The following is a 16,821-nucleotide window of genomic DNA, read 5'->3' on the forward strand; positions in this document are numbered from 1 at the left end:
CTGTCCTATGATATACAGTGTGTATCACTCAGTGCTGTCCTATGATATACAGTGTGTATCACTCAGTGCTGTCCTATGATATACAGTGTGTATCACTCAGTGCTGTCCTATGATATACAGTGTATCACTCAGTGCTGTCCTATGATATACAGTGTGTATCACTCAGTGCTGTCCTATGATATACAGTGTGTATCGCTCAGTGCTGTCCTATGATATACAGCGTGTATCACTCAGTGCTGCCCTATGATATACAGTGTGTATCGCTCAGTGCTGTCCTATGATATACAGTGTGTATCGCTCAGTGCTGTCCTATGATATACAGTGTGTATCACTCAGTGCGGTCCTATGATATACAGTGTGTATCACTCAGTGCTGTCCTATGATATACAGTGTGTATCGCTCAGTGCTGTCCTATGATATACAGCGTGTATCACTCAGTGCTGTCCTATGATATACAGCGTGTATCACTCAGTGCTGCCCTATGATATACAGTGTGTATCACTCAGTGCTATCCTATGATATACAGTGTGTATCACTCAGTGCTGTCCTATGATATACAGTGTGTATCGCTCAGTGCTGTCCTATGATATACAGTGTGTATCGCTCAGTGCTGTCCTATGACATACAGTGTGTATCACTCAGTGCTGTCCTATGATATACAGTGTGTATCACTCAGTGCTGTCCTATGATATACAGTGTGTGTCACTCAGTTCTGTCCTATGATATACAGTGTGTATCACTCAGTGCTGTCCTATGATATACAGTGTGTATCGCTCAGTGCTGTCCTATGATATACAGTGTGTATCACTCAGTGCTGTCCTATGATATACAGTGTGTGTCACTCAGTGCTGTCCTATGATATACAGTGTGTATCACTCAGTGCTGTCCTATGATATACAGTGTGTATCACTCAGTGCTGTCCTATGATATACAGTGTGTATCACTCAGTGCTGTCCTATGATATACAGTGTGTATCGCTCAGTGCTGTCCTATGATATACAGTGTGTATCGCTCAGTGCTGTCCTATGATATACAGTGTGTATCGCTCAGTGCTGCCCTATGATATACAGCGTGTATCACTCAGTTCTATCCTTTGGTATACAGCGTGTATCAGTCAGTTCTATCCTTTGGTATACAGCGTGTATCACTCAGTTCTATCCTTTGGTATACAGTGTGTATCACTCAGTGCTGTCCTATGATATACAGTGTGTATCACTCAGTGCTGTCCTATGATATACAGTGTGTGTCACTCAGTTCTGTCCTATGATATACAGTGTGTATCACTCAGTGCTGTCCTATGATATACAGTGTGTATCGCTCAGTGCTGTCCTATGATATACAGTGTGTATCACTCAGTGCTGTCCTATGATATACAGCGTGTATCACTCAGTGCTGTCCTATGATATACAGTGTGTGTCACTCAGTGCTGTCCTATGATATACAGTGTGTGTCACTCAGTGCTGTCCTATGATATACAGTGTGTATCACTCAGTGCTGTCCTATGATATACAGCGTGTATCACTCAGTGCTGTCCTATGATATACAGTGTGTATCACTCAGTGCTGTCCTATGATATACAGTGTGTATCGCTCAGTGCTGTCCTGTGATATACAGTGTGTGTCACTCAGTGCTGTCCTATGATATACAGTGTGTATCACTCAGTGCTGTCCTATGATATACAGTGTGTATCGCTCAGTGCTGTCCTATGATATACAGTGTGTATCGCTCAGTGCTGTCCTATGATATACAGTGTAGATCACTCAGTGCTGTCCTATGATATACAGTGTGTATCTCTCAGTTCTGTCCTATGATATACAGTGTGTATCACTCAGTGCTGTCCTATGATATACAGTGTGTATCACTCAGTGCTGTCCTATGATATACAGCGTGTATCACTCAGTGCTGTCCTATGATATACAGTGTGTATCACTCAGTGCTGTCCTATGATATACAGTGTGTATCGCTCAGTGCTGTCCTATGACATACAGTGTGTATCACTCAGTGCTGTCCTATGATATACAGTGTGTATCACTCAGTGCTGTCCTATGATATACAGTGTGTGTCACTCAGTTCTGTCCTATGATATACAGTGTGTATCACTCAGTGCTGTCCTATGATATACAGTGTGTATCGCTCAGTGCTGTCCTATGATATACAGTGTGTATCACTCAGTGCTGTCCTATGATATACAGTGTGTATCACTCAGTGCTGTCCTATGATATACAGTGTGTATCACTCAGTGCTGTCCTATGATATACAGTGTGTATCACTCAGTGCTGTCCTATGATATACAGTGTGTATCACTCAGTGCTGTCCTATGATATACAGTGTGTATCGCTCAGTGCTGTCCTATGATATACAGTGTGTATCGCTCAGTGCTGTCCTATGATATACAGTGTGTATCGCTCAGTGCTGCCCTATGATATACAGCGTGTATCACTCAGTTCTATCCTTTGGTATACAGCGTGTATCAGTCAGTTCTATCCTTTGGTATACAGCGTGTATCACTCAGTTCTATCCTTTGGTATACAGTGTGTATCACTCAGTGCTGTCCTATGATATACAGTGTGTATCACTCAGTGCTGTCCTATGATATACAGTGTGTGTCACTCAGTTCTGTCCTATGATATACAGTGTGTATCACTCAGTGCTGTCCTATGATATACAGTGTGTATCGCTCAGTGCTGTCCTATGATATACAGTGTGTATCACTCAGTGCTGTCCTATGATATACAGCGTGTATCACTCAGTGCTGTCCTATGATATACAGTGTGTGTCACTCAGTGCTGTCCTATGATATACAGTGTGTATCACTCAGTGCTGTCCTATGATATACAGCGTGTATCACTCAGTGCTGTCCTATGATATACAGTGTGTATCACTCAGTGCTGTCCTATGATATACAGTGTGTATCGCTCAGTGCTGTCCTATGATATACAGTGTGTATCGCTCAGTGCTGTCCTATGATATACAGTGTAGATCACTCAGTGCTGTCCTATGATATACAGTGTGTATCACTCAGTGCTGTCCTATGATATACAGTGTGTGTCACTCAGTGCTGTCCTATGATATACAGTGTGTATCACTCAGTGCTGTCCTATGATATACAGCGTGTATCACTCAGTGCTGCCCTATGATATACAGTGTGTGTCACTCAGTGCTGTCCTATGATATACAGTGTGTATCACTCAGTGCTGTCCTATGATATACAGTGTGTATCACTCAGTGCTGTCCTATGATATACAGTGTGTCACTCAGTGCTGTCCTATGATATACAGCGTGTATCGCTCAGTGCTGTCCTATGATATACAGTGTGTATCACTCAGTGCTGTCCTATGATATACAGTGTGTCACTCAGTGCTGTCCTATGATATACAGTGTGTATCACTCAGTGCTGTCCTATGATATACAGTGTGTATCACTCAGTGCTGTCCTATGATATACAGTGTGTGTCACTCAGTGCTGTCCTATGATATACGGCGTGTATCACTCAGTGCTGTCCTATGATATACAGTGTGTATCACTCAGTGCTGTCCTATGATATACAGTGTGTATCACTCAGTGCTGTCCTATGATATACAGTGTGTGTCACTCAGTGCTGTCCTATGATATACAGTGTGTATCACTCAGTGCTGTCCTATGATATACAGTGTGTATCACTCAGTGCTGTCCTATGATATACAGTGTGTCACTCAGTGCTGTCCTATGATATACAGCGTGTATCGCTCAGTGCTGTCCTATGATATACAGTGTGTATCACTCAGTGCTGTCCTATGATATACAGTGTGTATCACTCAGTGCTGTCCTATGATATACAGTGTGTGTCACTCAGTGCTGTCCTATGATATACGGCGTGTATCACTCAGTGCTGTCCTATGATATACAGTGTGTATCACTCAGTGCTGTCCTATGATATACAGTGTGTATCACTCAGTGCTGTCCTATGATATACAGTGTGTGTCACTCAGTGCTGTCCTATGATATACGGCGTGTATCACTCAGTGCTGTCCTATGATATACAGTGTGTATCACTCAGTGCTGTCCTATGATATACAGTGTGTATCGCTCAGTGCTGTCCTATGATATACAGTGTGTATCACTCAGTGCTGTCCTATGATATACAGTGTGTATCACTGAGTGCTGTCCTATGATATACAGTGTGTATCACTCGGTGCTGTCCTATGATATACAGTGTGTATCACTCAGTGCTGTCCTATGATATACAGTGTGTATCACTCAGTGCTGTCCTATGATATGCAGTGTGTATCACTCAGTGCTGTCCTATGATATACAGTGTGTATCACTCAGTGCTGTCCTATGATATACAGTGTGTATCACTCAGTGCTGTCCTATGATATGCAGTGTGTATCACTCAGTGCTGTCCTATGATATACAGTGTGTATCACTCAGTGCTGTCCTATGATATACAGTGTGTATCACTCAGTGCTGTCCTATGATATACAGTGTGTATCACTCAGTGCTGTCCTATGATATACAGTGTGTGTCACTCAGTGCTGTCCTATGATATACAGTGTGTATCACTCAGTGCTGTCCTATGATATACAGTGTGTATCACTCAGTGCTGTCCTATGATATACAGTGTGTATCGCTCAGTGCTGTCCTATGATATACAGTGTGTGTCACTCAGTGCTGTCCTATGATATACAGCGTGTATCGCTCAGTGCTGTCCTATGATATACAGTGTGTATCACTCAGTGCTGTCCTATGATATACAGTGTGTCACTCAGTGCTGTCCTATGATATACAGTGTGTATCACTCAGTGCTGTCCTATGATATACAGTGTGTATCACTCAGTGCTGTCCTATGATATACAGTGTGTGTCACTCAGTGCTGTCCTATGATATACAGTGTGTATCACTCAGTGCTGTCCTATGATATACAGTGTGTGTCACTCTGTGCTGTCCTATGATATACAGTGTGTATCACTCAGTGCTGTCCTATGATATACAGTGTGTATCACTCTGTGCTGCCCTATGATATACAGCGTGTATCACTCAGTGCTGTCCTATGATATACAGTGTGTGTCACTCAGTGCTGTCCTATGATATACAGTGTGTATCACTCAGTGCTGTCCTATGATATACAGTGTGTATCACTCTGTGCTGCCCTATGATATACAGCGTGTATCACTCAGTGCTGTCCTATGATATACAGTGTGTGTCACTCAGTGCTGTCCTATGATATACAGTGTGTGTCACTCAGTGCTGTCCTATGATATACAGCGTGTATCACTCAGTGCTGTCCTATGATATACAGTGTGTATCGCTCAGTGCTGCCCTATGATATACAGTGTGTATCACTCAGTGCTGTCCTATGATATACAGTGTGTATCACTCAGTGCTGTCCTATGATATACAGTGTGTATCGCTCAGTGCTGTCCTATGATATACAGTGTGTATCACTCAGTGCTGGCCTATGATATACAGTGTGTATCACTCAGTGCTGTCCTATGATATACAGTGTGTATCACTCAGTGCTGTCCTATGATATACAGTGTGTATCGCTCAGTGCTGCCCTATGATATACAGTGTGTATCACTCAGTGCTGGCCTATGATATACAGTGTGTATCACTCAGTGCTGTCCTATGATATACAGTGTGTATCACTCAGTGCTGTCCTATGATATACAGTGTGTATCGCTCAGTGCTGCCCTATGATATACAGTGTGTATCACTCAGTGCTGTCCTATGATATACAGTGTGTATCACTCAGTGCTGTCCTATGATATACAGTGTGTATCACTCAGTGCTGTCCTATGATATACAGTGTGTGTCACTCAGTGCTGTCCTATGATATACAGTGTGTATCACTCAGTGCTGTCCTATGATATACAGTGTGTATCACTCAGTGCTGTCCTATGATATACAATGTGTTTCACTCAGTGCTGTCCTATGATATACAGTGTGTATCACTCAGTGCTGTCCTATGATATACAGTGTGTGTCACTCAGTGCTGTCCTATGATATACAGTGTGTATCACTCAGTGCTGTCCTATGATATACAGTGTGTATCACTCAGTGCTGTCCTATGATATACAGCGTGTATCACTCAGTGCTGTCCTATGATATACAGTGTGTATCACTCAGTGCTGTCCTATGATATACAGCGTGTGTCACTCAGTGCTGTCCTATGATATACAGTGTGTGTCACTCAGTGCTGTCCTATGATATACAGTGTGTGTCACTCAGTGCTGTCCTATGATATACAGTGTGTATCACTCAGTGCTGTCCTATGATATACAGTGTGTCACTCAGTGCTGTCCTATGATATACAGTGTGTATAACTCAGTGCTGCCCTATGATATACAGTGTATCGCTCAGTGCTATCCTATGATATACAGTGTGTATCACTCAGTGCTGCCCTATGATATACAGTGTGTATCACTCAGTGCTGTCCTATGATATACAGTGTGTATCACTCAGTGCTGTCCTATGAAATACAGGGTGTATCACTCAGTGCTGTCCTATGATATACAGTGTGTATCACTCAGTGCTGTCCTATGATATACACTGTGTATCGCTCAGTGCTGTCCTATGATATACGGCGTGTATCACTCAGTGCTGTCCTATGATATACAGTGTGTCACTCAGTGCTGTCCTATGATATACAGTGTGTATCACTCAGTGCTGTCCTATGATATACAGTGTGTATCACTCAGTGCTGTCCTATGATATACAGTGTGTCACTCAGTGCTGTCCTATGATATACAGTGTGTATCACTCAGTGCTGTCCTATGATATACAGTGTGTGTCACTCAGTGCTGTCCTATGATATACAGTGTGTATCACTCAGTGCTGTCCTATGATATACAGTGTGTGTCACTCAGTGCTGTCCTATGATATACAGTGTATCACTCAGTGCTGTCCTATGATATACAGTGTGTATCACTCAGTGCTGCCCTATGATATACAGTGTGTATCACTCAGTGCTGTCCTATGATATACAGTGTGTATCACTCAGTGCTGCCCTATGATATACAGTGTGTATCACTCAGTGCTGTCCTATGATATACAGTGTGTATCACTCAGTGCTGCCCTATGATATACAGTGTGTATCACTCAGTGCTGTCCTATGATATACAGTGTGTATCACTCAGTGCTGTCCTATGATATACAGTGTGTATCACTCAGTGCTGTCCTATGATATACAGTGTGTATCACTCAGTGCTGTCCTATGATATACAGTGTGTATCACTCAGTGCTGTCCTATGATATACAGTGTGTATCACTCAGTGCTGCCCTATGATATACAGTGTGTATCACTCAGTGCTGTCCTATGATATACAGTGTGTCACTCAGTGCTGTCCTATGATATACAGCGTATCACTCAGTGCTGTCCTATGATATACAGTGTGTATCACTCAGTGCTGCCCTATGATATACAGTGTGTATCACTCAGTGCTATCCTATGATATACAGTGTGTATCACTCAGTGCTGTCCTATGATATACAGTGTGTATCACTCAGTGCTGTCCTATGATATACAGTGTGTATCACTCAGTGCTGCCCTATGATATACAGTGTGTATCACTCAGTGCTGTCCTATGATATACAGTGTGTATCACTCAGTGCTGTCCTATGATATACAGTGTGTATCACTCAGTGCTGTCCTATGATATACAGTGTGTATCACTCAGTTCTATCCTTTGGTATACAGCGTGTATCAGTCAGTGCTGTCCTATGATATACAATGTGTATCACTCAGTGCTGCCCTATGATATACAGTGTGTGTCACTCAGTGCTGTTCTATGATATACAGTGTGTCACTCAGTTCTATCCTTTGGTATACAGTGTGTATCAGTCAGTGCTGTTCTATGATATACAGTGTGTCACTCAGTTCTATCCTTTGGTATACAGTGTGTCACTCAGTGCTGTTCTATGATATACAGTGTGTATCACTCAGTTCTATCCTTTGGTATACAGTGTGTATCACTCAGTTCTATCCTTTGGTATACAGCGTGTATCAGTCAGTGCTGTTCTATGATTAGTAGCTTTCATATAGCTGACGATTCCGATTAGTTGCTGTCATGTAACACGTCCCCCTTTTTTCACAGTTTGCTGGTTCTTGTGGTTCTGAACATGATGCTTTTCTACCGTCTCTGGTCTCTGGAACACACGGCACGCACATTCCAAACCTGGCAGAACTATGCTGTATCACAAGGGTAATATAGCTGTGTTTTCCCAACTTCTGTAGATGTCCTTCACCTCTCTCCATCCTGTTGTGGACCAGGCGTTAATACTGGGGCTCTTCTATTTTTTGAGTACTCTGTGCAGAATTTAAGATGTTCAATCTTCCAATCGTGTAGTGATTGAGTGCTATATTGTATCTGTGTTGCTCATTGAGTCAGTCTCTGGACTCTGCTAAATATAACACTCCCAGATCGTTGGCTACATATTGCTGATCCATTCCTTTAATACTTAGAGGGCAATATGTGCTTTAGTTGTATAATTGCTCTCAATCAGTTTTTCAGACAAAATCTACCTGTGTTGATTTGGCGCTGAGTGAAACAGCTCTTTATGTCCGTTACATTATTGACATTCCCTTGGTTAAAGTCAATGTGCTACGAACGTTAGATCATTGCACAGTAGACATATTCACACTGATCAGTACAATAGAATGATATCAAGGCCATTTCACAGTGTGTGTGTTTTAAATCTGAGCGGTACATTCCTAATACGAGATACAAAGCATTTCACTCAAACCTGGTTCTTCACAAGCACGATGGTTTTCCTATCTGTCCATCGGATCTTTTAGATTTTTCTCTTATTTGTCTTTATCTAATTTATTTATTGTCGTACTTTAAAAGGGACTGTATGATCCTGGATCCCAAATTGTATTAAAACACAAAGCGTTAATCCAGGACTCACTATTCCTGAGAATAATTGGGTATTTCTGCTTCCTGTGTTTCTTCTTCCGTACACACACCACTTCCCCAGAGTTACTGGCGCCCCATCCCATATCTTACTGCTTCTCAAGTCTCACTATTTACCCTCTTCTCCTAGGAGATTCCCTCAGAGCTCCGCAGACTGGGCAGAGATCCTTGAGCTCCAGAAACGTTTTCACAGTGCCGAAGTCCAGAAATGGAAACAGACGCTACGGGCGTCCGTACAGCTGCTGGACGAGGTCAGTACCTGCTCTGTAAGATCTAAAGCCCTGTGTGCATTCCATACCATCCTTTGTTCAGTGAATGAGGAGTTCAAAGACTGGTCACTCTTGATGCAAGTTTGGAGCCTGGCTCTCTGTGACTATTTTGTGGCCTAGGCAAGACCAGCTAATTTCACCTCTTCTCCAAAAAACAAAACAAAAGCGGCTAATTTCATTTTTAAAAACAGATTTATAGAAAAAAAATTTAAAAGCATAAAACGTTAAACTACTTTATCCCCCCAGACCCTCTCTGTGCATGTCTTTTTCCCTCCAGCCCCTCTGTGCGTGTCTTTGTCCTCCAGCCCCTCTGTGCGTGTCTTTGTCCTCCAGCCCCTCTGTGCGTGTCTTTGTCCTCCAGCCCCTCTGTGCGTGTCTTTATCCTCCAGCCCCTCTGTGCGTGTCTTTGTCCTCCAGCCCCTCTGTGCGTGTCTTTGTCCTCCAGCCCCTCTGTGCGTGTCCTTGTCCTCCAGCCCCTCTGTGCGTGTCTTTGTCCTCCTGCCCCTCTGTGCGTGTCTTTGTCCTCCTGCCCCTCTGTGTGTGTCTTTGTCCTCCAGCCCCTCTGTGCGTGTCTTTGTCCTCCAGCCCCTCTGTCTTTGTCCTCCAGCCCTTCTCTGCATGTCTTTGTCCTCCAGCCCCTCTCTGCGTGTCTTTGTCCTCTAGCCCCTCTCTGCATGTCTTTGTCCTTCCCCCCCCGGCCCCTCTGTGCATGTTTTTGTCGTTTCCCCCCCAGCCCCTCTGTGCGTGTGTTTGTCCCCCCCAGCCCCTCTGTGCGTGTGTTTGTCTCCCCAACCTCTCTGTGCATGTGTTCCCCCCACCAGCCTCCTGTGCTTATCTTTTTCCCCCCCAACCTCTGTGCGTGTCTTTGTCCCCCCCAACCTCTGTGCGTGTCTTTGTTCCCCCCACCAGCCACTCTGTGCGTATCTTTGTCCCCCCCAACCTCTGTGCGTATCTTTGTTCCCCCCACCAGCCTCCTGTGCGTATCTTTGTCCCCCCCAACCTCTGTGCATGTCTCTGCCCCCGCAGCCCCTTTCTGTGCATGTCTTTGTACCTTCACTTAGCATGTCCAAATGGACCATGGTCTGACAGGAAGCTGTTTATTGCTCTCAGTGAGCTCATTCTGTCATACATGCAGTAGCGTAACCGATGCAGCTGCCAAGTTTGCCTAGTGGTGGTGCCAGCCCTGGAGCATATTGAGCTGCAGGGGATAATAGCTTCCTATTGACTGTGCTGGGTAGATCTCCAGCTTGGGTAATTAATGCCAGTCCTTTATCTGGTGATTCAGGTGACAGAGTAGAGATCGTTCCACCACTGGCTTCCTTTATAATATTGTGTGTGTTCTCCATGTTGGAGCTATATGAAGGATGATGAGAAATGGGAATATATTTTTACTTCCCTGAATGACCTTAAAATGTGTCTGAACTTGGTAAATAAAAACCACTGCTGTGATATAAAAAGGTCACTGAACTGCTAGCAAGGAGGTCTGGCTGAGGTCTGCCCCGGCCATGAGCGGGAGGTCACCAGAGAGACTGAATAAATAACTTTTTTTTTTTTCTCCTATATTTCTGATTTTAGATGCGAATGTCACTTCAAAGATTGCAACAAGGTGTCCTGGCGAATGACCCCACCCTGGACTCTCAGGAGGAGGACGCTCTATCGTGACAGACACTGTCTAATAATCAATCCATTAGGACATTCCATAAAAATGCAGTTCCAGCGCAGGTGTAGACACGTCACAGGGATCCCGTTCAGGAAACGGATGCCCTCCCAGATGTGAGTGCAGCTGTCTACAAGCTGGGAACGAACATCCCCTGGGGATGTGAATCGATGGGATACATGTCATGTTGGCTTTCGAGTGCTGCTTACTGAATACTACAGACATATAGTGAACAAGAGACCTCCCAGAGAGAGTCTTGTTGGCACAGACTTCAATGATATGTGTGCTGGAAGTGAAGGTCCCCAAAGGATGCAGCGTGTCCTGGAAACTGGTCGCCTCCTGCATTTGAAGGCCTTTTTAGTAGCAGAGGGTTGGTCAGCGTGGCATCACTTCCTAGTGTTTTATTTTCTAAGTTCTGTAATGAGCAGATGGCAAACTTCTATCTTGTGAATGTCCTGAGCCATAAATGTGGGACTTTAAAGGTACCGTCAACGTGGAGCATCGAAACTGTATCTTGGAACATGCGCACAGTCTATTGGTTCTCTGGGTTTAGCTACCATGGAGTGTCTTTATGGTACATGCATTCTGAACCCATGTCAGATCTGTAATTATGGAGCTATGTGGTTACCTGGATCACTTAGATCACCATGTGAATTTTAAATCCCATAATGCTGTGCCAGGTTTAATGCCCCCCTGATCGCGTGCCGGTCAACTTAAAAATGTAGAGGAAAGATGTGTCCTGTGAGCTTTTTATATGGCTCACTCACTGCTCTGAGTAGTAATTTAACCAGGTTTGTCATTACATTCTAATGTGCTGATGAAATGAGCAGCCACCATTAAAACCGTGGACGACCCTGGTATAGAAATATAAATATCAGGTTGGTCACAATAGAGAAGGCCTGTGGGTATTCGTGGCACTGGGTTGTCCTCCGTGATCACATTCCTGATAACATTACTCTCTTTCACTGTCAGCTCTCCCTGCCGCAAACTCACTGAATGACCCCCCCATGCAAATTCGCTGCAGAGAGACCGTCTGTTTTATTCCTCGAGCACTTCATTTTTAGATTGGTCTTTTCTTCTCTGCCACCATTTTTGTTTTCCATTGATTGAATGTGCAATAGCTTTAGTCAATTGCAAAGCATTTGTTTTTAAGCAAATGATCTTCTCCTGCAGAATTTCAGTTTTATTTATTATTTTATATTAATTAGATTATCTTCTCATTTTTTATTTTTAGTGATTAGATTTAGTTTTTTGTCCGAGTTACGAGAGATAATTCGTTCCTCAACAAAAAAACATGTTGTTTTTTTAATTATTATTATTAATCCTTAGTACAATCCAGTGTTGCCTATCCTCCGAATGTACAGCATGGAGCAGGAAGCCCTGACTCTCCAGCAATATGCAGACCACAATCCCATCATCCCCAGAGCACTGTAGATGATGGGACGTGTAGTCCAGCTGAGACCATTGGGTTTTAGATTTGCTGTTCACACTTTTCCGTTAATTTATTATTCACTTGATAATTTTAGATGCTATATTAATTTATTGTAGTGGTTACAGAGTATTAACCTTGTGGCTCCAGCCTACATTGCATTTCACAGCCAGAATCCTCCGGTTTGTGCTAATATTGTGCAATCGCTGTCCCTCACTTGGAAGAATGGGCTGGTCCCAATGAATTTAATTTAAGTGCTTATTGTACTGTAACTTGTGGAACTTTGTTCAGTCACTGTAAAATCCTAGGACAAAATGGCTGCTCTTTGTGCCACAGAGTGACATTGGAAACTTCATTTTGGTCTTTCTGCCAAGAGGCAGACTGTACGAGTCGCTTCTATTTTATCTTGAATATATTTTTCCTTTGACAGGCTGATAATCCTAGATGGCGGCTGTCTAGCACGCCATTTTGTTGTGCTGCTCCAGGCAAGTAATAGAGGATGCCCAGGCCTGCCTTTTGTCAATGACCTTTTAGGATCAGGTGATCAGGATTCTTTGCTTAATTCTTTTTAAAAGAGTAAATCTCTAAGGGCAGTTGTGTTTTTAGCGCCTCCCGCAGTAATGAGCATTAATCATATCCGGTTAAACTGGGCACATGCTCACTAGCCCAGGGCTATCTAACACCATTTCACTCCAGTGAAATTCCATGATCCGCTGCCAAACGTTGGCTGGTAGAGGGTCGTGGGATTTCACTGAAAGCTGGAGGTTTCCTATGAACTGTAATGTTTTTTATTATTTCCCTCTTTAGTATTTCACACAGAGGCAGGCTGGGTGTAAACATGGCCAGTGGGGCAGTTTTTATTAGAATCTAGATTGCTAAATCTGTAGTATCTGGGTCAGAACCACACAGGACATTGTGTACAAAGCTAGTCAGACCCAGTGCAGATATGTAACACTTTATTTCATTACTTTCTATTTTGTTGCCCCCGGGAGAACTCGACCCATGTGTTTCTGTGTGGCATTAATATCCAGTACTTTTAACGTTGGCATTGGGATGGGTAAAGGGAACGTTTGGCCAAATTACAACTCCCGTGTGTGTGTGTGTGTGTGTGTGTGTGTGTGTGTGTGTTTGGGAGGGTGGAGCATATTTATGTAATTTGTGTTCGAGGAAGTAAGTGGTTTTGTTGTCTCCATCCCTCCATGAGATTTTTGCAAATAGGAAGTGATGGCGTTCAAATAAAAATGCCCCCCCTTCCTTAGCTTTCTGAATTTAAAGACTCCGTTTCCAGTCTTTGGAGTTGGTTTAAGGAACAGACACGGCTTTTATTACAGAAGACACACGTTCAGTTTTTCCTGCGAACTATAAATGGCTGAGATCTCTGTTCCTACACACACTGTATTAAGTTATTTTGCACAAATCAATGTACTGTCACTTTAAAGGTGTTAGTTTGAGTAAATTGAAAAGGGTGTGTCTGTACGGTGGGAGGGGTTGGGGCAATACCAAGATATAATGTTCCATGATTTGCATAAACGAATTGTCTCTGGTGTTTGCAGATACACTGCAGGTCTCTCTGGCAAGAAATGGGTTAATAAAAGCCCTGCTCCATCATGACAGTCCGGGACACCATCTTTCATGAACGAAACTGCTGAGCTGATGGATTCAGCGTTAACGAATAATAAAAATTAGAAAAAGGCTTTCTCATAATACGTTATAATTTTTGGGATGGAAATCCGACTGCCATCTTGGAGTATGAATTTAAGCACAGTGTGAAACTGACCGGTGACCGGATCCCTTTCATGCCAAGTTTATATAAAATCGTTATTTCCTTTAATCTGTGAAACCTGCTGCATATGAGTTAAATTTTTTATTTATTTTTACTGTCTGCTGTTTTTTGGAGCAAGAAGAAGAAAAGGGAGAGGCCTGCAGTGTATTGTGTCCATCACTGGGTTACATTCACAGCTGTAGGGAACCCTTGGTGCATCGGAACGAAGTGAGGGTCTGTCACCAAGAATGGGTGACACCACTCGGGTCTACAGGACTAAATTAGGTCGCTAAATCTCTCGGGGCGCTCGATGATCGCCGCGAGATTCCGTTACAGAAGCTGGCTTCTGTTTTTATGAACAGTCACCAGCAGACCTTTCCTTAGGCCTGAACATGTCGCAGTGGAGTTATCTCCTCTAGCAGAGTATTACAGGAGGGGAGATGAGAACCACAGTCGCCTGGGTGAGGACTGTGTGCCCCGGGTGAGAGCCTAACTAGGCCTTGTCGTCCTCCTCCTCCGCAGTGGCTAATTTATGCTTGCTGCAATACGTACTTTTACCTCTGGCTGCAGAGGGATTTAGATAGACTTGACGAGATTGTGTGAATGTGTGTCGATCGCTAATATTTATTAAAATCATTGGAAACCATGAACTGTGTGTCCTGAGCGTTTGATTTCTCATTGCTATGCACTGTGTGGGGAGCAGTGGACCATGCGACCTAGTAATGGGCTGTATATTCAACCTTTCCCGGTATATCTCACTGTAGATCCATAATGCGTTACTGGCTGCACACAGACTCGATAATGGAATTCCTCTAAAACAACAGAACTGCCAGAAATTCTCCAACCCGGCTTCATCACAGCATTGTTTATGTAATAACTGTCAGCTGTTAAGAATTCACCAAAAAGTTGCAAATTTTAGGCAAGAATTAGTCCAGCTACCTTTTTTTTTGTTGCAATCTTGGTGTAAAATGTGCAGCTTCCTGGTGACTTCCAACAATTCATCATTATTTCCTAAAGTTAATTAATCTAAATTGTGGCAATTAAAAAAAAAAAAAAAAAAAAAAGCAAAATGTAAACATAGAGCAGGTTTTGACTAATAACATTGGCTTTGTAAGTGAATCATTCCCACTTTTGTGAATCCAATGATTCTTAACCATTGCCCCTGTCATTTCTCCACAATCATTTTATTAGTAAATCTCTCTCTCTCACACAGTTCTATAAAGCAAATGGATGTAGATTTTACTCTTAGTGTTTATTATAGCACCTACAAAGCAATCCGTCCTCTTTGATTCTTGTCACTCTGTAATGTTACACACCGGCCGCAGGCAGCCCTACTACTCACGGCTAACATTTAACCCCAACCGAGTGACCCAGCAAATATTGTGCAATATGCAGGAGCAGTGTGAGCATTGTAAAAGACAGATCATCCATAGATTATTACGCCACTGGCCCCCGGCACAGAAGAAATGACGAAGTTCTGGTAGCACTTTATTGGATGTGGTTATATAGTAATTGTCTCTGTCACTCACACACGCACATCCCTACATGCAAGTAAGCACACAGATACAGATCCATGTGCATGCAGAGGGGACACTAGGGGAGGCTAGAGGAAGCCATGTCCCCTCACCTTAATGCCGTTCGCCCCGAAGTGAAAAACGGTCCTGGCTGACGAAACTGCAGCTGTATCCACTGCATCCATATTTTGGTGTCACTACAGGGGGGATTACTCCTGATCTCCCCGTGTGCCCCCCAAACTTGGAAGAAGCTAGCGCTTCTGTCAGGCCAATTAGGCTGTGGCCTGGGGGCGCACTTTAAGAAGAGGAACCCACTGCAACAGGAGTCCAGGATCGCATCCACGGTTACACTGCCGATCTTCCAGACCTCCCGTCCAGCATTTAGGTACACGCCAGGACAGTGCAAGGTGCGGCATTCAAGCACCTCTGCCCTGTACGATCTAAGGAAAGCATTGGCAGCAGTACCTCTGAGTCCTGAGAGCAGGTAACACTTTCAATGCCCCCAGTATGTGAGGAACGAGAGAGGGCTGCTTGCTGTGTGTGTGTATTTAGCAGGGTGTGTATGTATTCACAAGTCTGTGTTTGAGTATTTAACAGTCTGTGTGTGTATGTAGTAGTCTGTGTGTACTCAACAGTCTGTTTGTTTGTGTATATTTAGCACCGTGTGTATATTCAGCAGTCTGTGTGTGTGTGTGTGTGTGTGTGTATTTAGCCGTATGTTTATGTATTTAACACTCTGTGTGTATGCATGCATGTATGTGTCTATTCAGCAGTCTCTCTGTGTGTATTCAGCAGCCTGTGTATGTGTGTATTTAGCAGTGTGGGTGTGTGTGAATTGGTGCATGTACTAGTAATTTGTTGGCAGTTTGTGTTAATGTGTGTTTGTATATATTAAGTAGTTCCAGTGTGTATGTGTTAGGCAGTGTGTGTGTATTGTATGTGTTAGGCAGTTTGTGTGTGAATTGGTGCATGTACTAGTAAGTGTGTGTGTCTATGTATGTAGTAGCCAGTGTGTTTGTATGTTGGCAGTTTGTGTGAATGTGTGTTTGTATATATTAAAGGGACACTATAGTCACCCAGACCACTTCAGCTCAATGAAGTGGTCTGGGTGCCAGGTCCCTCAGGGTTTAACCCTTCGGATGTAAACACAGCAGTTTCAGAGAAACTGCTGTGTTTACATAGCAGAGTTAATCCAACCTCTAGTGGCTGTTTTCCTGACAGCCGCTAGAGGCGCTACTGTGACACTCGATCCTAAAATCGCATTCAGCGTGCAGAACGTCCATAGGAAAGCATTGG

At 43.5% G+C, this 16,821-nt stretch overlaps 1 protein-coding gene across 3 annotated transcripts in view; it reads left to right on the forward strand.

Moving 5' to 3' along the window:
- The window catches only part of GRAMD1A (GRAM domain containing 1A), a 138,279-nt gene extending 125,597 nt beyond the window's left edge, over positions 1–12,682 (forward strand). For all 3 annotated transcript variants that reach the window (XM_063436395.1, XM_063436393.1, XM_063436394.1), the window contains 3 exons: positions 8,076–8,183; positions 9,025–9,145; positions 10,739–12,682. In XM_063436395.1, the coding sequence (XP_063292465.1) occupies positions 8,076–8,183; positions 9,025–9,145; positions 10,739–10,825 (316 nt within the window). In that variant the 3' untranslated portion in view covers positions 10,826–12,682. The remainder of the gene's footprint in view (positions 1–8,075; positions 8,184–9,024; positions 9,146–10,738) is intronic.
- The last annotated feature ends 4,139 nt before the right edge of the window (positions 12,683–16,821 follow it).

The sequence above is a fragment of the Pelobates fuscus genome, chromosome 11, assembly GCF_036172605.1.
Source record: "Pelobates fuscus isolate aPelFus1 chromosome 11, aPelFus1.pri, whole genome shotgun sequence".
NCBI classification, from domain to species: Eukaryota; Metazoa; Chordata; class Amphibia; order Anura; family Pelobatidae; genus Pelobates; species Pelobates fuscus.